This window comes from Chiloscyllium plagiosum, unplaced genomic scaffold, assembly GCF_037043375.1.
Source record: "Chiloscyllium plagiosum isolate Xiang-an unplaced genomic scaffold, Cpla_swu_hap1 HiC_scaffold_1, whole genome shotgun sequence".
NCBI lineage: Eukaryota > Metazoa > Chordata > Chondrichthyes > Orectolobiformes > Hemiscylliidae > Chiloscyllium > Chiloscyllium plagiosum.
In genome coordinates, this window is record NW_028270139.1 from 22,781,696 (window position 1) to 22,805,724 (window position 24,029).

At 40.0% G+C, this 24,029-nt stretch overlaps 1 protein-coding gene across 1 annotated transcript; it reads right to left on the reverse strand.

Moving 5' to 3' along the window:
• Positions 1 to 1,575: 1,575 nt before the first annotated feature.
• Positions 1,576 to 13,778, reverse strand: fgb (fibrinogen beta chain). Its single transcript, XM_043697894.2, has 8 exons — positions 13,601 to 13,778; positions 11,219 to 11,434; positions 8,825 to 9,008; positions 8,456 to 8,686; positions 8,245 to 8,358; positions 7,977 to 8,099; positions 3,975 to 4,260; positions 1,576 to 2,023 (listed from the first exon to the last, which is right to left on the reverse strand). The coding sequence occupies exons 1-8, from the start codon at positions 13,721 to 13,723 to the stop codon at positions 1,747 to 1,749; spliced, it is 1,554 nt and encodes a 517-aa protein (XP_043553829.1). The 5' UTR covers positions 13,724 to 13,778; the 3' UTR covers positions 1,576 to 1,746.
• Between the last annotated feature and the right edge of the window lie 10,251 nt (positions 13,779 to 24,029).

The following is a 24,029-nucleotide window of genomic DNA, read 5'->3' on the forward strand; positions in this document are numbered from 1 at the left end:
AATAAACTTGAGCTTTTTCTTTGGAGTATTGGAAACTGAAGGTTGACTTCATAGCGATTTATATAATCATGAGGGACATGGATAGGATGAACCACCAAGGCATGTTTATCAAAGCTCGGGGAGATCAAAACTAGTGGAGATAGGTTTAAGGTGAGGGGGAAAGATTTAAGAGGACCTAAGGGGCAACTTTTTCATGCAGAGGGTGGTGCACGTATGGAATGACCTGCCAGAAAAAGCGGTAAAGATGGATGCAATTATAACATTTAAAAGACATCTGGATGAATATACAAATCGGAAGGGTTTACAGGGATATGGGATAAATGCTTGCAAATGGAGCTAGGTCAAATTGGGATGCCTGATCAGCATGGATGAGTTGAACCAAAGAGTTCGTTTCCATCCTATGATTCTAAAATGGCTCACTGTTATCTGTTAAAGGGCAATTCCAGATGGGCAAAGAATGTTGGACAAGCCAAAGATATCTGCACATCATGAAAGAATGAAAAACAAAACAAAACTGAATGCTTTTCCCATTGGTGAAGGGTAGTAGCTTGAAAGATTCATTGTTTTAACACAAGTTTTCCAGAATGAGTAGTGTAGATTCAGATTGGATGCCTATTCATATACTGTAAAACTAATGCAGTGTGAAATTGGGCCAATATAAAAATGACTATGGATCCAAAATTGCCTATGCCCTGCCTGGTGTTTCAGTTATAATGGGAGCTGTTGCAAATACAAGATTCCACCTTCAACATTCAATCAACAATGGAAATCATTTTGCCAATGGGCATATTGACCTATTGAATCTACCCATGGTTCCACAGTGATAGACATGGACACAAGATAAGAGAATAGGAGAAAGCTTTATGAGCGATCTCCCTGATCTATACCCTCCACAGTGAAGAAGGGTGAAAAATTGCAGAGGGGACATTGAGGTTTCCGGATGCTGGAGATCAGAGTTGAGAGTATGTTGCTCGAAAAGCACAGCAGGTCAGGCAGCATCCGAGGAGCAGGAAAATCGATGTTTCGGGCCAGAGTCCTTCATTAGGAATCCTGATGAAGGGCTCTGGTCTGAAACGTCGATTTTCCTGCTCCGTAAAACTTGCAGAGGCAAGCAGTCAATCTAAGTGTTGGGTGACCAATTGGGATTGATTCTTTCCAATGATTTTCTTGTTTCAGAATGGCCTACCCACCATTTCTGGAGGCATCTCTCTATGGCATCCCAGGGGCCATTGGACCTATAGATTCCATGGTTCATTATAGATGCCACATGAAGGAAAGGGTTTTTCTGGAAGTCCAAACATTCCAACCAAAGGGTTTTCATTGTGATCTCTCTTCAGAGGTACTTCCAGCTTTCCAGATAGAACTGTTAAGAGTCCAATTCCCAGTTCTCTGATTGGACCAGCAGAACAGGAGTCTACCCATCATTTCTAGTTGGATACAAACCTGGAGGCGGTCAATAGGGAGGGCAAATCCTGGAAAGCTGTGCAGCCAGTCTCACTGCTAAAACTGAATACAGGACTCTTCATTTCATCCCAATGTGGAGATCCCAAAGTTATGGTAAAAACCTGTCCAATCTTTTAATGGTTTACATATTTTAATGCATTCAGGAATTCACTATCATTTTAGACTTGAATACTCATACCATAATCTTCTCAATAGCATACTGAGAGATTAGAAATTTTAAAGAAAAAGTATGAAATCTTCATAAAATTTATTTTTGTTTAAAGCATTTCTGGGCTTTTTATCCTATGATTTGGGTTCAAAGAATGATTGAGGTATTTGCTCCTGTGCACCACTTGATGAGACTGCTGGCCGGATTTTCATGCTCATTTTCTTCATAGAATACCAAGATCCTCTTGCATCCATCCACACAATCCCGTCATCGGTGCCATGTTTTGCCAAAGCTTTTGTGTAATTTCCGCCCCAATAATATCTCCCATTTGGATTTGCAGAATGACAGCGATTATACCACCAGCCACCACCATCTTCTCTGGCACATTGTTTGTCTGGGTTTCCAGGTTCCCTGTCAATGGTAAAATGATGTCAGATCCCCAATTTGTGTTGAAATACATTGAAATGGTACAAATTACCGTTAGATGAGTAAAAGGAAAGGAAAAGGACAAGATTACAATAGACAATGTGTTAATGCGGTTTTTAGTAACACATACCAATATAACTCCTTAGTGGATTTTGTTCTTTTGGAAACAGATGTATTATCTGCTATTAGATTACTTACAGTGTGTGGAAACAGGGCCTTCAGCCCAACAAGTCCACACCGACCCACTGAAGCGCAACCCACCCGGACCCATTCCCCTACATTTACCCAACACTACGGGCTATTTAGCATGGCCAATTCAGCTAACCTGCACATTTTTGGATTGTGGGAGGAAACCCACACAGGCAATGTACAAACTCCACACAGAGAGTCACCCAAGGTGGGAATTGAACCCGGGTCTCTGGCACTGTGAGGCAGCAGTGCTAACCACTGTGCCACCCACTCCGATACTACTGCTAATAGTTTGATAGGATTTTATAAACAGAGGTCCAGAATTATTTATTTTAAATTGGTTCACCTCTATTTTAAATTTCACCTTGACATTTTACACAACTATATGTTACTATTGCGTGGCATAATTTTAAAGCCCATATTCCTGACTTATCCAGAATTCCATGAGCCCTCCAGATTTTGAAATTAAACTGAAAAATCCAAGCATGGTAAATGCTTTAAGTGTTACCACTCAAATAGGCAAGCATTACATTAGGATTAATTCTTCGGCCACTTAAAAAGGCAAAGAAATAAAATTTTAAAATGTAAGATGCATTATGCTAGAATTATATGTTTACCAAGTTTATTTGAATTTTTAAATTGATATTAATTGCAGCTAGAGCACCTCGGATTGGACTTTTCAAGAGGGTCAACCAATATGTTTTCCCAGAGAACAGAATCACATTCCAAAGCAGATTCTGTTTATGTTATGAAGAGTCATACCTGACTTGAAAAATCACATTTTTCTCTCTCCAGAGATGTTTCCCAACCTGCCCAAATATCTCTTGCATTTTTTTGTATCTGGTTCTAATACTCAAATCACATCCTGTACCTTTTGCAGCTGCTACATATACCAACACTGAGGTTGTAACATAAAAGCACTGCTAAACTTGGAAAGAGAAATTTTGCTCTGTTAATGAACTAAATAATATGTTCAGATAGAATTATTTTGTGCAAGTTTTAAAAAAGTCACTAATCCATTCATAATAAATCCAGAATAATCAATCCTCAGCTGAGGGTCAGTCAGATAACTTCATCTAAATCAAAGCAATGTGATTACACATACCCAGTTCCAATTTAGGCTAAGCAAGTATCTTGTAAGTACCAAATCAAAAATCCCCCAGCTCTGTCATGCCACAGTTCCAGTGGCCCTAGCTCCAGACTTTGTCAATTTGCGCCCAAATAAAAGGTGGGTACCAAAATATCACAAGGTGGTTCACATGAGGAACGGTGATGCAAAGAGAAAAGAATAGGGAAGGTGTTCAAAGGCAAAATTAAAGGATGATTATTTCGAACATTTTTAACGTTGTATGATTGGTAGTGAGATGAAGAAATATCAAAGGGGAATTTCAGGTTATAAAAATATAGGAAGCTGATTGCTCTATTTCCAATGGGTAAAATTAACTGCTGGAATATTGCTGGTGCACCTACATTTTGGATATATGTGTTGGCAAGGAAATTTCTGAATTTAAATACCAAAGGCAACATTTGCCCCTTAGACTTTTAAACCCAGGCAAAACTGGTTAAAAACTTAAATAGCCTTCCTGAAGAAGGGCTTATGCCCGAAACGTCGATTCTCCTGTTCCTTGGATGCTGCCTGACCTGCTGCGCTTTTCCAGCAACACATTTTCAGCTCTGATCTCCAGCATCTGCAGCCCTCACTTTCTCTCAAAAACTTAAATAGCACAACCTCTTTCCCAAGACTTACCATCCATCGTTGTCTCTATTATATGTACTGAACTTCATGTTCTGATGAATTGTCATTGTCCTGTTAATGCCGATGAGCATTTTAGCCCCTTCCAAAAGAGTATTGCCAGCTGTTCCTGAGTAGCCATTAACTGTCAGGCGATAATTGTTGACCTCATTTTGTACAATAAATGTGGCATAATGTGCTCTAAGTTGCTCATTCTCCCAGTCTTGCATCTCAAAAAAGAGCTCTGTAGGCTTAGATCTTGTCAGTTGACTGATTCGATCATTTCCCAGCCAGTATTCACCTGCAAGAAAGTTTAGAAGCAGAACAACTTTGATTCCATAGAACGGCAGCAAGAATAAAGTATATTGGGCTCTAATACACAAAAAGGATTTTTACCCAGATCGGATTTTTACCCTATTCTCAATTCCTGATTGGGGCTGTGTTAAAAGATCTCAGTTGGTTTATTCTTTCAGGGTTTATTCTCTTAATCATAACCTATTGGCCAATCCTGAGAAATGTACAAATAGGGATGTCTAGTGAGAATAAGATTAAATTTAGCTTCAGATACATCTTCCCACAGTTGCATAGCCAGCAGCATTCCCACTTGCAGCAAAGTCGCTTGTGTGCAGTAAAAATTATAATATTTCACAATTAAAAAATTGAGCCAAATCCCTTGAAGAAGTCAACTTTTTCATTGGGACAGAAGGGAAGTTGAGCAGATGGATCTCACTAATACATATTTCCACTTTTTAAAATGAGTGAGAAGTCTTGCTCTGCTGTTATTGTATCTTAGCATGAGTCAGCTTTTGGCTGAAGAGGTTGAACTTGATATGCATTAAAATTAGTGCTGCACTTCCTGGGTTCAGGAGGGAAAACCAGGGCAAGCAGTTTACCACTGGATAATGTAAATGAAAGAACATCTGATAAAAATAAGATTATCTCATCTGTGATGCTTCCTTCAAATAAATAAATTGCCAAAACACATTATCGGAGGCAGTCAACACCTTAAGGAGAGAAAGCAAGAACATTAACAACAGCCAAAACAAAGTATATGCATTGAAAATGACTTGCACAATATTTTATCAGTTCGATTTAATTCATTACATTTTTGACCTATTTGCAAAGCCATGCGCTGCTTTGAAGAGTTAAGGTTACCAGATACTAATGTCAAAATAAAGGTACCATTTGTACCTATTACTTCATTACAAGTTCATCCCCAACAAGACTGTGGGCTGTAATGGTTCATGAAGACAGCCCACCAGTACCTTCTCAAGGGCAATTAGGAATAAGCAAAAAATATTGGCTGAAGCCAATGATGTCCATGTTACATGAACAAATAAAAAAAGTAGAGTATTAGGAGCTGATCTCCTTCCAAATATAAATCATCTGAGAATATATAAAAAGATAAAAACAAAAATGATGGTAATTATAAGCAAAAATTAGGAGTCCTGAAAAATGTGGGATAAGTCCATCAGAACTTGAAAAGGTAGGTAAACAGGGATACATTGTCCACTACCTTTATCTACTATGCCATGTGCTTCACAGCCAACAACACCTGAGGATGAGCACCTCGCCAAGACCTTCCCATGCCTCAACGTCTCGCCTTTAAACAACTGTCAAACCTTAAACAGACCATTGTTCACTGAAAATTGCCCAGCCTTCAGGACAACAAGGATGCCCCAAGGCATGGTACATTGGCAAGACCAAACAGACACTATGACAACTTGTGAATCGACACCGCACAACAATCACTAGACAGGGTGTTCCCTCCCTGTCAGGGAACACTTCAGCAGACCAGGCCATTTGGTCTCGATGGTAGGGTGACCATCCTCCAAGGCAGACTTTGGGACAAGCAGCCACGCAAAATGGCCAAACAGACGTTGATAGCCAAGTTCGGTACCTATGAGGATGGCATCAACTTAGGTTCATGTCACACTACAGGTGACCACACCACACTTTCCACTCTCTCACACACACACAAGCACACATTCATACTCTTTTACATACTCACATTCTTAAAAAACCCTCTCTCATACACACATTCTACCTCATACGCACACACATACATGTCCCACACTCACACCCACGCGCACACCCACTCACAGTCTTATACTCCATCACACTCACACACACATTTTACCAAACTTGCACACACACACAAACACGTACCCTCATACGTACACTCACAATCATACGCACACACTCACATGCACACACTAACTCTGTCTCTCTCTTTCTCTCTCATGCATACACATACACATATATAAGTCTTTGGGATGAATTTGTATTTGCAGACTTATATTTGCAGAGTTAAAAATCACACAACACCAGGTTATAGTCCAACAGATTTAATTGGAAGCACACTAGCTTTCGGAGCGTCACTCTGACATATGCTTTCTTCTTTTTCTTAACCAAACTCTTAATTTTTTTAGACATCCAGCATTCCCTATACCTGCCAGCCTTCCCTTTCACCCTGACAGGAATATACTTTCTCTGGGCTCTCATTATCTCATTTCTGAAGGCTTCTCCTTTTCCAGTCATCCCTTTACCTGCGAACATTTGCCCCCAATTAGCTTTTGAAAGTTCTTGCCTAATACTGTCAAAATTGGCCCTTCTCAAATTTTCAACTACAACTTTTAGACCTGATCTATCCTTTTCCATCACTATCTTAAAACTAATAGAATTATGGTCGCTGGGCCCGAAGTGTTCCCCACTGATACCTGCCCTGCCTTCACCTTTAATGCATTGTCTGAGCTGAGATGTCACCTTTTTTGTATAAGATCTTAAGTTATCTCAAGAATATAATTTAAAAGAAGCTCTGGGATTTACATATTAATGAACTGAAACCTGCAACCCATTCTAAAAGATGAAAAACTCAATAACAATCTAGTTTGTTCAATATATCATTTCAGTCGCATGACACTGCAATCTTTTGCAATACTTCTGTGCCTTATGATCCTGTTCCAAAACTACCTGATGAAGGAACAGTGCTCCAAAAGCTGGTGCTTCCAAAAATAAAGCCTGTTGGACTACAACCTGGTATTGTTTGATTTTTAACTTTGTCCACGCCAGTCCAACACCGGCTCCTCCATATCATACGTTCAACTGGCTATTTGTGAATACCACGTATCAGCTGTCAACATTAATAGATTTCTCACCATAGCATCTGAGAATGCCTACAGTGTGGAAGTAGGCCAAATGGCACATTGAATCCACACTAACTCCCCAAAGAGCATTCCCATGGTTCATCTATCTAACCTGCATACCTTTGGACTGTAGGAGGAAATCGGAGCACCCAGAGAAAACCCACGTAGCCAATCACCTGAGGATTAAACACACCTAAATGCTTGTTTACTGTAGATATACCCCTGATTTTATACATTTCTGTTTATTTTCTCCAGGTCATGGAAAACTTGTGGATGTGAGATTTGGAAAGCAGCCAATTTATTTTCAGGACTTCATAGAAACATTTTCTATAAAATAGCTCCTATAGACATAATTAAAACAGAATTTACAAAGCTTTTTGTGGGGCTCAAGGACTATATGAGGACAAATTTATGCTCAAAACAGAAGGAGACAGTGGCATAGTGGTAATGTCACTGATCTGACAACCATAGGTTTGAATCCTATCATGGCAGTGGTGAAATTTGATTTTAACTTTAAAAAAAAGTTTAGAATAAAAGTTAGCCTAATGGTGAACATGTAACCACTGTTGATTGTTGCAAAACCCTATCTGGTTCTCTAATATCCTTTCAGGAAGAAATTTTGCCACGCTTATCTATTTGTGACCCTTAACCACATGCTGGACAATTAGTGATAGGCAATAAATGTTAGTGTAGCCAGTGCTACCTATACCTCAAGAAAGATTTTTGTTTTAAATGACTACAATTGAACCTTTATTTTGTAATGATTTTCCTTGAAAATTTTCATTTTTAGTTGGACTTGACACTGCAGTAAGCTTTGCCATGCTTTTTTGAACAAGTCGTTAATGTTTATGAGCAATTTTAACAAACTCACCTGGGGTATCGCAAAACCCTTTTCCTGAATCGAATGCAATATTACCGAATCCATTTTTGTAGGCATCCCAAGATCTGCCAAAATCAACACTACCATCCTGTCTGTTTTGAATCAGTGCCCACCCTGGAAAACATTTTTATTGTTACAAATCAAAAAAGTATTTGGAAGTTATATAAGTCTCTTATATGTCATTCGTATAATTAAATGACATACAGAAGCTAAAATAATTTGCTAGAAAATAATATTTTATGATGCACAAGATAGGTACCTCCTTCTGCTGTTACCATGTCACAGTAAATCTTGTAGGGTGCTTTAGAAGGGTCTGGTCTGATTAAGTACATTTGAGATTCTGTACCACCTTTCTCATAAATGTCGTTACATTCTGCAAAATAAAGATGCATGCAAACTCATATTGTAATAGTGAAAAAATGGAGAAATATAGCAATAAAAAGGAGTTGAACGTTATGACAAATCTTTACCTTTTCCTGATATCACTGGGATATTACAAGTAACAGTGCACGGCATCTTACAGTGATCTATTTGTGTCAATACTGCTCCTCTAAGAACACGCAGCTTTTGGTTGAGAATCTCCAAAACAGAATGCATCGTATTGATGGTTGATGAAAGCATGCGGTTGTTTACTGTGTTATTTATCAATGCAAAATGGTTTTCCAGCTCTGTATTGTATGAATCCAGTACTTTATAATTCCCTGCAGAGACATATATGCATTACTATGAATTGTATAAACTTTCCATTGGTACCGCGACACTGGTTTATTTTCCAGGATTGATTGAACAAACCGATGTTGGCAGAATGGATTGCTCCCTAAAATAGAGGGAATCTGTACCTGTGTACTGTGTTTCTCGCCATTGCATTTCACGATCTACATTTTCAATGTAAACATGCATCGTGTTTGTAGACCGAGTAAGATTTGAAACTTCCACTGCTAAGTTATCAATGGCTGGTTTTAAATCCTTTTCCTCCTTCAGAAGCCTAGTCCTCAGTTCACAGCCAGTTGGACACAATGTTCCCTTAAATGGAAATCGATAAAGGGATATGAGAAAGCTTATATCAGAAAGATCAGGAAAATTTAATTGCTTGTTGTATTATTGGGTAAAAAGTTTTTAGCTTTTAGTTGGAATGACATTTCAACTTGTTCTCTGACATTCAGTTTACTTAAGTGATACAAGATCACTTCCAAATACAAAGATTTCAACTGTTCTGGTTCTAGTTACGTAAACAGGTACTTAGTAATCTGGATACTTGGGCCATGTTAGTCACCCCTCTCCAGATAGCAGCAAGCAAGACAGAGTTCAACCAAACTGTGCTCTGCTTGACCTATCCCAAGCCTTCCTGTATTTTTGGGTTCAGGTCATTGCCAGATGCCAAATGCTCACTAGGACCCTTTCTTTGGCAAGGCCTTTCACTCAGAATCCGCACTGGTCAAAACTGCAGTCCTTCTGGCTATTAGCTCCACACAGAAATCCAAGCTGCCAAGCACAAATTCTCTTTGTCACTCCTGCGACAGGAAAAGCACTTACTTTCTTGACTCCTCAATGTCCTTCCTGTCTGTCCCTCTTGGATCTTTCAAAGTACAGCCCCAAGAGCACCGATAGCAGTCTTAGTGGCATTGCTCGGCAGATGCTTCAACAAAGTAATCTGTGCAATGCCAAAATATTGATGAACTGGCCCATCATCACTTCCCTTTTTTATTCCTACTTTGTGCTTATGGACAACAAATCATGTCTCACATGTTGGGGCATGAATCCTCACAATCACAAGTGCTTCTTGGAGGTTGGCCTTTGATTTGCAAGATGTACAAATCAATAGCCATGAACAAGTTAATTGGAGACCTTTAGGTTCCTTGTTAGAGCATATTATTAGCATACACTACTGCTCAGGCAACCTACCATCCATTGGTCTTTGGGAAATTCTGTTATTTTAAAGAATTTGAGGCATGGATCTAGTTTTTTTCTGACGCCTGTGCAAAGTTTCATGTGATTTTGTGTAAAAGGCATCAGTCTCCAAATGTGATGCACAATGACAGGAAGATATAAATAATGTTCCGAGGTCAGCACAATGAAGGAACTGAGGTGACGAAACGTAAGACACCGTTTGACTGACATTGACAATAATGTAATGCAGACTCTCCCCAGCCAGTTACATTGGCTTTCAACTAGCTTTTTGTACATTTACACCTGCAGTGTTCCTGACCACCTTGACAACCAAGCTTCATTCTCCACCAGTTCTCTCCAGTGTCATACTGTTTGTCTGACATCCATCAATGGTTAAACTACACTTTCTTCCCTTTGCTTTTGGGAAGACTGAAACCACCATCATCACCCACAAATGTTATCACTATGCCACTAAATCAATCCATTTTTGCAGTTATTCCCCCAGGATCTATCATATTGCCAGCAATTTCCTATTTAAACCTAAGATGAGATTTCAACTCCATATTGTCTCCATATCAAAGGCCATCCAGGCAAACCACCCTAGGCAAACATAAGCAGTGTTTCAGCTCATCTGCCAGACAGACCCTGGCTGAATCTTTGCTCTGATGCCAGAAGCAGTTCCAGTTCCTGTCCATACATCACACCAGCACATGTCTGATGCAAGTTTTGACCAAGAGACCAATTATGGCTAAAGGTACACTAGCTGTTCAATTGAAGAAGATGGATGGTACACTGTCTAATTACAGGGGTACAGGAGTTTGGCGGGTGAGGGGTGGATTACGAGGAAGTCCTGAAACAATGGCAGATAAGCAGCACCACCATCTGATTTGAAAGCTGCTGATGTAATGCTGATGTAGACAGGATAAATGGATAGAGTCACAAGATGGAGTAAGCGACTGAAGACTTTCTGAAAAATTTGAAACATCAAAAAAAAGCTCTCATGAGGTCTCTCACACTCACTAACCCTAGGGGAGGTGAGTTCAGGTTTGGTAATGGTTTCAAGTCTGATGTTGAGGGCCCACCACCCTTTATTGGCTGCAGTTGAATGAAAATCCATTGCTGCCAGATAATGCAAAGTGGTCCCGCATCGAAAAGTGGGCTACTATCCTCAAGTACTGTAGATGGTAATCCTGGCAGCAGCCACTCAATTGGTCATTGCTGGTAAGGTTAGCCCCACAGGCCCACTACCCATCAACTCAATTTTGAGATCTCCATCTTGGTGGTAAAGCTTTCTAGATGCTAGATTCAGTCCAATGCACTACATCCTGTAAATTGGCGGGCCTTACCTTTTCCGGATTTAAATGAGTGCATTCTCCTGCATCCAAGTTTATACTCTCCTCAACAATGGCAGATCGTTGTGTGGATGGAGTGGGCTGATTTCTATAGCTCGTTTTTCTTTCATAAGTTCTTCCACCACTGGGAAGTGGTTGAGTTCTTCTGTAGATGCTTTCGTCTCCAAAATGTGGTCTGTGTCCACGAGGATTTTCTACTTTCTTTGCAGGCTATGGAAGAGAACATTGAGCTACATGAAAGCATCACATTGCTGACTGCTTTATGACTCCTTACTTTTTAATTTTAATTCAGCAAAAATCTGAGAGTTAGAAAGGCTTTGATAATTGATGTGGAGGTACCAGTGTTGAACTGGGGTGGACAAAGTTAAAAATCACACAACACCAGGTTACAGTGCAACAGGTTTATTTGGAAGTACAAGCTTTTGGAGCATGGGTCCTTTGTCAGGGAGCTAGTGGGGCAGGATCATGGGACACTGAATTTATGGTAAAAGATCAAAGTGTCATACAACTGATGCGATGTACTAGACAAACCTAGACTGCTGTTCAGCCTTTAAACATTTAGAATGGAAATGCAGGTTTCAATGGATTCATATGTAAATCTTAGAATTTCTTTCAAGTCACAGTCCCAAGACAACTTAAGGTTTTATCAGTGAATGAGAAAAGGTGACATCTCAGCTCAGACAATGCACTGAAGGTGTGAGATCGGAGTCTGTCTGTATCCCAACCTTGAGTCAGACTGGTTCTATTTCCAAAGTAGGAATTTATAAAATGTCACATGGACTGACTGCCTAAAGATTGTGTGCTTTGGAACAAAATATAAATCTGCAAATATAAATCTGCAAATGCAAATGCACCCCATGGACATATGTGTGTGCACATGCATGTATGTGTGTGAGGGAGAGGGTTAATGTGTGTATACGTGTGTGTATGTGTCTGTGTGTGTGTGTGAGAGAGAGAGAGGGTATGTGTGAGTGTATGCGTGCCTTGTGCGTGTTTGATAGTGTGACGGAGTATATGCCTGTGAGAGGGTGTGCATCTGACTGAAGGTTGGGATACAGACAGACTCTAACCTCATGCCTTTTATGCATTGTCTAAGCTGAGATTTCACCTTCATCCACTGATAAAACCTTAAGTTAACTCAGGACTGTGACTTGAAAGAAATTCTTGGATTTACATTTGAATCAATTGAAACCTGCATCCCCATTCTAAAGTGATTAAGACTTAAAGGCAATCTACGTTTGTTCAATACATCGCATCAGTTGCATTGATTTTTTACAATAAATTCTGTGTTCCATGATCCTGCCCCATGAGGTAACTGACGATGGAGCAGTGCTCCGAAAGCTTTCAAATAAACCTGTTGGATTGTAACCTGGTGTCGTGTGATCTTTAACTCTAACAATTGAGCCCATTTTATCCTGATATATGAAATCAACACTTGCTTTGACAATTAAGTAAATCACTGGCACTGAGTTACAAAGCCAGCTCAGCTATTACCTCTATTAAGAAAAATCTCAAAGCAGCCTCAGCTAGTTAAACATATGTGGAAAAATCTTCTGGCTAGCATTATAATGTTGCTGTAACTTTTAATGTTAGCTTGCTCGTCAATAGCTATTTATTGACGTTATAGTGTTAGGCTGCAAATTAAGTTGCATGATACTAGCCTATGAAGGATTAATGTGTCCACATGCGATTCCTATTTTAATTAAGGAATTATTCAGTTTATTTGAGGGACTGAACTCTGCACTTATGTTTATATATCATGGAAGATATTTACAGCCACTGCAAACTTTTGAATGTTCAATTTTATTTAGTCATAGAGTCATGGAAACTGTAGATCATGGAAACAGACCCTTTGGTCCAACCCATCCATGCCGACCAGATATCCTAACCTAATCTAGTTTCATTTGCCAGCGCTTGGCCCATACCCTCTAAAGCCTTCCTATTCATGTATCCATCCAGATGTCTTGTAAATGTTGTAATTGTACCAGCCTCCACCACTTCCTCTGGCAGCTCATTTGAGACTTATATCTGGTAGTGACCTCACACTCAAAATCAAATTTAGATTATTTCAGATGCCATTGTGTATTACTGAATAGCTTTATCTCCTTCGTACAAATGTATAATGCCATGTTAACTGAGCCACAGGACATAGGCAATTTTAACTCATATAGGGGCACCCTACTAGTACTCTTTTATTACTCATTCTGTCGATTTCAACTTGATCAACAATGGGAGATAAACACGGTCCTTATTTCTGAATGTTAAAAACAAATAAATGTTTGAACTTAGCAAAAGAATACTAGAGCACAAATGTGTTTACTGTGCAGAGAATCACTATAAATCACAATACAGCACAACATTTTTCACATTTCTTACCTCAGCAGTTGGTGACTCAGCACTTGGTGTCTCAGACTGAGTGTCATCATCACCATAATCATAGTCATCAGACTGTGCTTGAACTACTGTAATGCAGAACAAAAACACCAAAGTCAGTTTCATGGTGCTAAAGTACTGTGTTCTCTTTGCTGGTTTCCCACTACTTGTTTCTCTCAAAGCCTTGCTCCAGTATTATTCTTTTTTTATATATTTCAGCCATTGGACTTGGGAAATCGAGGACAGGGATTGGAAGAGTTGGTTGCCACATGATCAATTTTTATCAATTAGTTAATATTTAACAATACCACTTGCATATGTAATCTGGTTAATAATTACAACAGTAGTATCACCCCTCACTATTGTAACACATACAATTTGCAATAAACTACAACTTACAAACTAACAAATATTCAAATGTCTGGGGATTACTTTTGTTTCAATAATATAAATCAGACTTTTTTTAAATGCACCATGTATTGCATCATATCTGTTGGCATATTTTAATTGCAGGATCCAGGAACTGGACAATTAACCAATAGTACAGAGGATGAGTAAGGTGAAAATGGTGTCCTGTTCCAGTTTGTCATTATTGACAAGGTTAACACTGTAATTGCTGAGGTTTTCTAAAAAGCTTTTTTCATGTTCAGTCTCCTTTGATAATAACACATAAAGGCATATATATTACTCTTGGTGGTCAACAATGATTATGCTTTAGATTTTCTATTGGATTTTAGAGTGCAATTTTCTGAGATTAGGAAGACATTTTGGCACAACACTTTCCAAGGGATTCACACAGCAACTATGTAACTTCCTAATCTGATCCAAGAATTGACTCAAAAGGCAGAATTGTTATAGGAATGTGAAAGATGGCCAGGGAAGCCCATGGTGAGATGTGTGGCACAATTGGATGGTCAGTGCAACAAGGCCCACGCTGACATTAACATCATCTCACTCCACCTTTTCTGCTTTTTGCAAGTGGCCTGGCAAGGTTCTTACTGAGTAGCAATGAAATGCCAGTTGATCTGGATTAACACATGTTAAATGACTTGTTAATGCCACAACTCGCCTCATTAATATTTAGCCACCCATCTTACTAAACTCGCTAAACAAACTAGCTTTACAAGAAAGCCAGGACATGTACCAGGTCAATTCAGCTGACCACTTGCTCCAAACAACCTCCATGTTGGAAACCTGGCATCAATATCACAGGGTATGTCCCATGGGTACCAATCACATGCATTCCATGTCTATGGATGTTCGCATTTGACATGTGCAAATCGCTAAGAATCCTCATCGCACATTTCCAATCAACTTACAGGAAATGTTTTCAGTTCAATGCTACAGCAGCAACTATCATTGCTAAGCCACAGCTCATATTCTCTGGCTCAGGAATATGTACCCAGCTCATAGACTTGACCAGACTGCATCTTCTGGCTCATTGCTCACTGTCATTGTGCTATCTCACTCAGAGCCCATCTGGATGCTCATAGCATCTTCACTTTGCATTGCCTTTTAGCATTTTGTCCCCTCAGTCAAAGATACCAGGCACTTATTACTGCTGCCTTGCCATGCTGATTAACACGGGCGCAGAGCAGGGAAGGTGAGTGCTGTAACATGTTCATGCTCTGACTTTCCCAGCACTCTTCTGTACAGCATTCCTCAAACCCACATGGTTAATAGCTCCATTCATAACTCTCCCTCAGTCACCTCCTTGCATTCCTATCTGAACAATCAATATTTGCACTCACCCTCAACATATTCAAAATATTTTTCATATCACAATCAGTCACATGCATGCTCTTCACAAAATGTATTCCTCATAGTTAGCACTTGACTTTCTCTTCTGGAAGGAAGACATGCAATCTCTTAGTCCACTGTAGTCGGGTTCAAGGGGATCTACCTCTGCCACTGGGTTTTTACAAAAGTCATTGATTGTTGGTATGATGGGATTTGAATCAATGTTCCAAGAATATTAGCCGCAAGATTACTAGCCCGTTGACGTTACCATTGTGTAACTACCTCATCATTATAAACTATTCCTGTGCTGTTATAAAGGTAAGCAAGATCAGATCAAAATGAATAAACAAGTGACATCCAAAGAGTTATAAACTATCCATAAAGCAATGATATCTAGCTCTCTGAGTAAGAACTGGAAGTGCAAGTCTGTCACATAAGGATACCAGCAGCTATATAGCTCCACTGCTTCTAGATTTTCCAGCCTATTAGTTTCATTAACCAGCGACTCCTTGCTGTATTCTTGCCCTGTACCCTAGGCAGTTCCATGCAAAAAATAAATAAAATAAAATAAAAGGAGGACTGAACAATCCCCTCCCGGAAGCTGATGAGAAATATGGAAAGCGGGATAATAATTGGGCTAACTGGCCCTTTTGAACTGCTTCCTTCTCACTAACTCAATAGTTAATTTCTGGTGAGATTGTCCATTCGGGACTTCCTCAATCCATTACCAACTAAGGCCCTTAAATGGCCACTTAGTGGCAATCAGAAACAACATAGGTGTTTCTTAAAACTGTCCCTCGTTGACATTCTTCTTCTTTGGCAGGTAGTGTATAATAAAGCAAATTGTGATCTTGTCCACTTTTTACAAGAAAAATGAAAAAAGCAGCATGTTATTTAAATAGAGAGTAATTACAGAGGGAGCTGGCTTATCTAACACATGAATTACACAAACTTAATATGCTGGTGAGTAATTAGGAAAGCAAATAGAATGCTCTAATTTATTGCCAGGGCAATGGATTAAAGAAGTAGAAATATTTTGCTATACTAATGCAGGATGTTAGTGAGACTAGAAGTAGAATACTGTGTATAGTTTTGATTTCATTCTATAAGTAAGTGTGTTAGAGACAGTTCAGGGAATGTTCATTCAATTGACACCTGGATTTGGAGCTCTCCCTTATGAGGAAAGGTTGAACAGGCTTGGCCTTACTCCACTGGAGTTTAGAGGAATGGGTGGTCATTTTATTGAAATTTATAATATCCTGAAGGGACTTGAAAATGTAGATGGTGAAAGGAAGTTTCCCATTTTTGGGAAAGACTAGAATTAGGGTGAGAGATTTTAAAAGTTAGAGATTGTACAATTAAGATGGAGGTGTGGGGAATCTTTTCTTTCGGAGAGTCAAATGTCTTTGGAACTCTCCACAAGAGAGAAATGGAGGTGGGGACAGTTGCAATTTTAAGACAGAGGTTAGTAGCTAGCAAATGAGTCAATATTGATGAGGTGAAGGTGGGAAAGTGGAGTTGATATGAACAAAGAACAGAGAAAATTTACAGCCCAAGAAAAGGCCCTATGACCCTCTAAGTCTGTGCCGATCCAAATCCACTATCTAAACTTATCGCCCAATTCCTAAGGATCTGTATTCCTCTGCTTCCCACCTACTCATGCATCTGTCCAGATGTACTTTAAACAAACTTACCATGCCTGCCTCTACTACCTCTGGTGGCAACGCATTCCAGGCACCTACCACCCTCTGTGTAAAGTATCCCCCTTAAACTTTTCTCCTCTCACCTTGAATGTGTAACCTCTCATTATTGAATCTCTTACCCTGGGAAAAAAGCTTATCTCTTTTCACCCTGTCTATACCCTTCATGATTTTGTAGACCTCAATCAGGTTCCCCCTCAATCTCCTTTTTTCTAATGAAAACAACCCTGACAGACTCTTATCTGACCTTATTAAATAGAAAAACAGAATGGACATGCTGAATGGTACATTCTCAGATGCCATTACATAGCCAAACAAGCATTGTTTGTGGCATTTGCCCTCATCTTGGCAGATAAGGCTTATTGGTGGCCCACTTTGTGCACAGGAAACAAGAAGTCGCTGTGAGAGGTTACACATGAGAGGTTACACATTCAAGGTGAGAGGAGAAAAGTTTAAGGGGGATACTTTACACAGAGGGTGGTGCAGGGGAGCAAGTCCACTACCCCAAGGACTGTTAATGCAGGTCACAACACCAGATCCTGCCAGCCTGGTGCAAAGTTGTCACCCAGGTTGCACTAGTCTCAACCATCAGAAAGAATGCCCAGTATTATAAGAAATAAATCAACGATCTTCTCACTCTACGAGCGTAAATGCCACCATCTTCTACCTGCTACCTCACACTCATTTTGCATCTGCCATTGTATATACCTCCCATCAAGGTCCATGCACTACCATTCTCACTTGCCTGCAACATCTTCCCTCAGTCACTGTCACCAACTCACCCTCGCAATCCATTCCACCCATGCTGCTAACCCTGTAACCCTCTACTCTATCCATTGACTTGCTCAGGCAGTTCAATACCTTTCCCCTATCTGCACAGCAGTGACAGCTATACCACCCACTTCCACCTCATCCAATCCCTCCTGTTCTCTCAGTGCATGGGAAAACAGCCCACAATTGAACAGAAGGAGCCATGATAGGTGGTGAAGTGCCAGACATCTGGCTCTTCGCCTCCTACGCAGACAGAGATCTGAGTCTATCCAAGTGGCCTGATAGTGCCCAAGGTCAAAAATTGGAGGGTGACCTGGAATTACCACATCGGGATCCCTGACTAAAAGGTGTTTCCCTTGACATTGCTTTGAGGAGTGGCCATTTGGTTAAAGTACATGCAGTGTCCCATGACAAGCTACCAGGCTTCATGTCTGGGAAGAAATACCACAGTACTATGAGTCTTTGTGCTCTGGCTGAGGGGGCAAACTGTCAACGCAAGGAAAGGCAAGACAACACAAAGTAGGAATTCTGTGTAGATGCTAACTGAATGAGATAGAAAGAAAACAAGCAGTTCTAAGATGCAGACTGTCCCGTCTGTGAGCTGAGTGCAATGATAATTGTGGTGCGAATCAACATGCAGCAATACAGTGCAGAAGCATACTAGCAGTGGATCAGAGATGTGCCTTGATGATGCATGCAGGCTGGCAAGTGTTGGATGCCAGCGCCTAGTGGCTGCAGTTTTGGAGCATGCTTTGAAATGCTGATGTTGGGTGTCTAAGCTGGTAGTCCAAGCAGCAAGCTGGAGTCACCAGACTTTGATGTTGGGAATTCTCATCATCTAGCTTCCTCCAAGATGGTGGTATAAGAGGAAACTTCACATTAATGAAATGAGATTGGCTGTTGATGAGGGTGATGACTAGCGACAATCCCTGTAATCAACATCTTGCCACTGCCTAGCAAGAATTTCATCTCAACATCTTGAACTCTGTTCGAAAATGTAGAAAGCTGCTCTCAACAGATAGACTGGCTTTGCTCATCGTTTCATGCTTTCCTTCCACATTTCTACAACATTCTTCAGTGAATATACCTACCCCAGAAAAGAGGTACCATTGGTGTTCCCATAGTTTCATCCTAATTCATTAAAATCGGGCTTAATTTAATATAAAGTACAATGAAGACATCAATATGCGTGAACATTTGATATTGCCAAATCACAACAAATATTTTTCTTTTACAAGAAAACCAGTATTTGCAGTTGATTTGCCAAAAATCATCAGTGACCTCTCAGATCAGCAAATGTTTTCCATCATTTCAACAGAGCCACATTATGCAAGATTGACAAACTTGAAGAAAGATAATCCACCATATTTGCAATGTTGCTTTCCATTTTGATCAGTTGATCTTTAATGATTAATAAAAAGGTCTGACCTTGCTGCACCACTATGTTTTTTTTTTAACCTGAGGCTACAGATCGTCATTTGCTGATCAATGTCAGCCATCTGGTCAGTGATAGCTCAGTCAGAGTTTGTCATGTTTATCATCATGTATGGTCGTTAAATAAATAAATATTTACTGTTCTGTTTAATGTGATCCTACATGATACATTGTTACAAAACTGAGGTTCAACCCCAAAGTATGTTAAAAGGAAACTGTTTCATCAAGGTCTAGTCAGGAGCTGCATATGTCAAAACAAAATTCGAGACAAGACCATTTCAATAGCTTTGTATTGTTGGGAACAAAACCAACCACAAGATATTTTGGGAAAAAGAAGGTTTCATATTGCTTTGTAAGTTATTTTCTTGTTAATATTTTCTCTCTTCCCCACTCTTAAGACCATAAGAAATAGGAGTGGATGTAAGGCCATTCGGCCCATTGTGTCCACTCCACCATTCAATCATGGCTGATCAGCATTTTAACGCCACTTACCCGCAATCTCCCTATATCCCTTAATTCCTTGGGAGATTAAGAATTTATCAATCTCTGCCTTGAAGACGTTTAATGTCCCGGCCTCCACTGAGCTCTGTGGCAATGAATTCCACAGGCCACCCACTCTCTGGCTGAAGAAATGTCTCCTTATTTACGTTCTAAATTGACCCCCTCTAATTCTAAGGCTGTGCCCACCCTGCACACCATGTGACTTCACTTTCTCTATTAGTTTACCATGGGGAACCTTATCAAATGCCTTATTAAAGTCCATGTATATGACATCAACAGCCCTTCCTTCATCTATCAACTTGGTCACTTCCTCACTTGAGAATGTAACTTTTAAAAAAATGCTTTAAGATTTACATATGAAAGAAGTGAAACTAACATGGTCATTCTAACAGATGAGAGATTTACCAAACAATCCAGGTGTTTTTCAATGTATAATTTCAATTACATCACACTGTAAACTTTTGCTATAAATTGTGTCTTAGAATCATATACTCCACAACCACCTGATGAAAGAGCAGTGCTCAAAAAGCTAGTGCCTCCAATTAAACCTGTTGGACTATAACCTGGTGTTGTGTGATTTTTAACTATGTCTACTTTGTCAATCCCCTTCAGCATCTTACATACCTCAATTAGACCTCCACTCATCCTTCAAAACCCTAGAGAATAAAGGCCTATAGTGCTCAATCTCTCTTCATAAAATAAACACCTCACCTTTGGAATCAATCCACTGGACCTCCTCTAAACTGCCTCCAATACAAATACATCCTTTCTCAAGAAAGGGCAATAAATCTGCATGCAATACTCCATGTGCAATTTCACTAATGCCTTGTACAGTTGCAGCAACACTTTGCTATTTTCATTTAGTAATAAATGCCAAATCTCCATCATAATAAACTGCTGTATCTGTTTCTGGAATTCATAGAGCCAAGTAGCAACTTCAGTCATGTGACTGGTGTTTTTGCTTGAGACACTTAGCAAACAAAATGGATTTTACATCCCCTTGTCAGAATCCTTTGGTATTTTCTTTGGGATAAGTGTGGCGTCATTAGCTCCAAATCAAGAATAGTGTCTTCCCATGCCATCTTTCATTCACAACTGGCCGAGACAGACATCTAATTTCCTGTTCCTTTGTGTTACCTTAGCTGAAATGACAATACAAAAGGTCCAGGAGGATAACAGTGGTCCTGACAGGGATCATGGAGTCTGTGGTCCTGACAGGGATCATGGAGTATGTGGTCCCGGCGGTGATCATGGAGTCAGTTGGTCCTGACAGTGATCATGGAGTCAGTGGTCCTGGCAGTGATCATGGAGTCAGTGGTCCGTGCGGTGATCATGGAGTCAGTGGTCCTGGTGGCTCATTTAAATACCTAACTAAGGACCACTTCACACCTTTCAGCACATTTTGCCTTGTTGGGAGCGGCTTCTTCATGTGGGGAGATGACAAAGTCAATCATGACTGTTTCCCAGAGGGTTCTGGAGCAAGTTTCCTCTTTGAATGGGTAGTAGGTTGCTACCTTTGCGTCAGTGTATCTTGGAAAGTAATGTCTGTCCTGTAAAGAGCTAAAAATATACATATTCTCTACCTTTTTTTAAGGGAGAAACTTACCTCTAGCCTATCATATTGAAATCATTGTGCTAAGGTTTCTATCTGTAAAGTGACCTTGCACTGAAACATGGCAGTGATGATCATGTGAAAACGATGTCAGGGCCGTTTCTTGGAAATGCGTTGACCGTAAGAATGAAACTATGAGAACAGAACCGAGAAAAAATTATTCGAGGAAATTGCATGTATTTGAGATGAAGCCACATTGAAGAGATTTGAATGGGGAGTGAATAGAAAATGCACACATTTGGATGTGGATTTGCTAGTAACTTAGTTAGTTTCTTAAGCAAACAAAAGGTATATAAATAGATATTTATGATGTAATCAACTAAAATGACTGTGATAATGCTGCTCCTTTAACAAGGTTATGTTGTCCTTCACTGTTTTTTTCAGAGACCTCATAAAAGCAGCGATTCTAAAACATCTGGCTTGATCTATTTGAGAATGCTTTCAAATTTAAAAGAAACAATGAAAAGGGAGCGGCCAGTTCTTCCAGCTCACTTTTTCTCTGGTTTGGTTTGGCTTTCACAATCTGGCTGAAAGCAGTCAGTCAGTTTTGAGGTTGCTGGACCCAAAGAAGCAGGTCCATGCTGAATCTCTCTCTGACATCTTTCCTATAACACACTGTGTTTGATTTAATCTTTTTTGGTGTTAATGGGGATTATTGCATTAATTTGGAACAGCATAATTATGTTAGAATCGTAGAATCCCTACATTGTAGAAACAGGCCCTTCGGCCCAACAAGTCCACACTGACCCTCCGAAAAAATCCCAGCAAAACCCATTGCCCGTTATTCTACATTTACCCCTGACTAATGCACCTAACCCACACATCCCTGAACTAGCGTGGCTAATTCATCTAACCTGCACGTCTTTGGATTGTGGGAGGAAACTGGAGCACCTCTCGGAAACCCATGCAGACAAGAGGGGAATGTGCAAACTCCCACAGACAGCCATCTGAGGCTAGAATCAAACCCTTATCCCGAGTACTGTGAGGCAGCAGTACTAACCACTGAGGTAACGTGCTGCCCCCAGTTAGGATATTCTGTGGGTTTTGGATAGGTTAAATTATTTAATATTCTGTTCTCTTATGTTTATGTTTCAGTCAGTAATCTTGCAAATAAATTCTGTTTTGTGTAAAACTAAGTGGTTGTACCTGCTGCATCCCTCCTGTAATATCCACAATACACCTGCTTAATACAACTAGTAAAGGTAGGGTCTGGGTAGGTGGGGGTTTGGCCTGGTCCATAACATATTGAGGGCTTGTCTGGGATTTGTTTTGTAGTTCCAATTTGGGATTAAGGTTGTTGGACTTGAAGGCAGCAAGTGGTAGGTGTTAGTGTCTTGTTGATGGGCTTCTTGATTTTGGTCATTTTAAACAATGCTTGGGATAACAATGGCTCTTTCAGTCACCAGGAGTTATCTGGGGGTTGGGAGTTTTACAAAAGGTGACTAAGCTGCTGGAGTTAGTGGACATGCTGGAGCTGGAGCAGCCTCCTTCCATGAGAAAAGGAGGGATGATTACAGCAGTAGCTCAGCATTTACATTTGATGGAAACACCAGCAGAATCTTTCAAGATGGCTAAACATCAATTTAAAATGAAGCAGCTTGAGTTAGAGGCAAAAAACAAGGAAAGAGCAACAGAAATGAAACAGTTTGAATTATAATTAAAAGCAGAGGAAAGAGAAAAAGAAAAACACAGAATTGCTTTAGCAGAACAAGAAGAGAGAAAGAGAGAGATGAGAGAGGAGAGTCTGAACTTCAGAAATTAGCCCTTAGACAAGAAAGTCAGTGTAAAAGGATGGAGATGAAGACTGAAGGTAAGCTTAGTGAAGAGGAGAGTGAGGGTGAGCCATGGTAGCCAAAGGCCTGGTGCGAAGCTGTTTAAAATTTTCAAACATTGCCTAAATTTGATCAGGAGAATGTAGAAATCTTTTTCATCTCATTTGAAAAGGTGGCTAAACAAATGCGCTGGCCAGTGATCCAAACAAAGCTAGTAGGTGGAGCTAATGATGTATTCACACCACTATCAGAGGAAGTATCTGCAGTGTATGAGGAGCTGAAGGAAGCCATCTTAGCTGCAGAAGCCTATGGATAACGTTTTTGGAATCTAAGGAGAGAACCAGTTCAAACATGTATTGAGTTTGAAAGAATCAAACAAAGAAACTTTGATGGGCGGATAAGGGCATTAAAAATAGAGCATACCTATGATGCTCTCAGAGAGACAATTATTTTGGAAAAGTTTAAAAATTCACTTCCTGAAATAGTGAGAACTCATGTGGAAGAGCATAGAGTTAAAAATGGCAAGATCAGCAGCTGAAATGGCTGATGATTATGGTTCGTTCATAAATCAAAGTTTGGCTTCCAAAATCAATTTTAATCCATGAGGGATAGAAATTGGAGTAAGAGAAATCCTCGCGTGGAATAGGAAAGGTACATCTTGGTGCAAATCAGAAGGATAACTTACCACAGGGTGAAAAGGAAACCCTTGAAGGGAAAGAGAAATTAAAATGTTTCGGTGTTTTCACTGCAATAAAGTAGGCCACATGAAATCACAATGGTGGTGGGTTAGGATAAGCACTGGGAAGCTAGATGTTGGAAAACAGGATAAGCCAGTAAGTTTTGTTGGACTGGTAATGGAAAGCACAGTGGAAACTAGAAAGCTGAACCTGGTCAGAGGTTGG

Excerpts from the sequence above, each read along its gene's own strand:
- fgb (XM_043697894.2), bottom strand. The coding sequence starts at position 13,723 with ATGAAACTGACTTTGGTGTTTTTGTTCTGCATTACAGTAGTTCAAGCA. Across the intron at positions 9,009-11,218 it reads CTCATTTAAATCCGGAAAAG|GGAACATTGTGTCCAACTGG; the intron begins GTAAGGCCCGCC and ends TTTCCATTTAAG. Across the intron at positions 8,359-8,455 it reads CCCAGTGATATCAGGAAAAG|AATGTAACGACATTTATGAG; the intron begins GTAAAGATTTGT and ends TTTATTTTGCAG.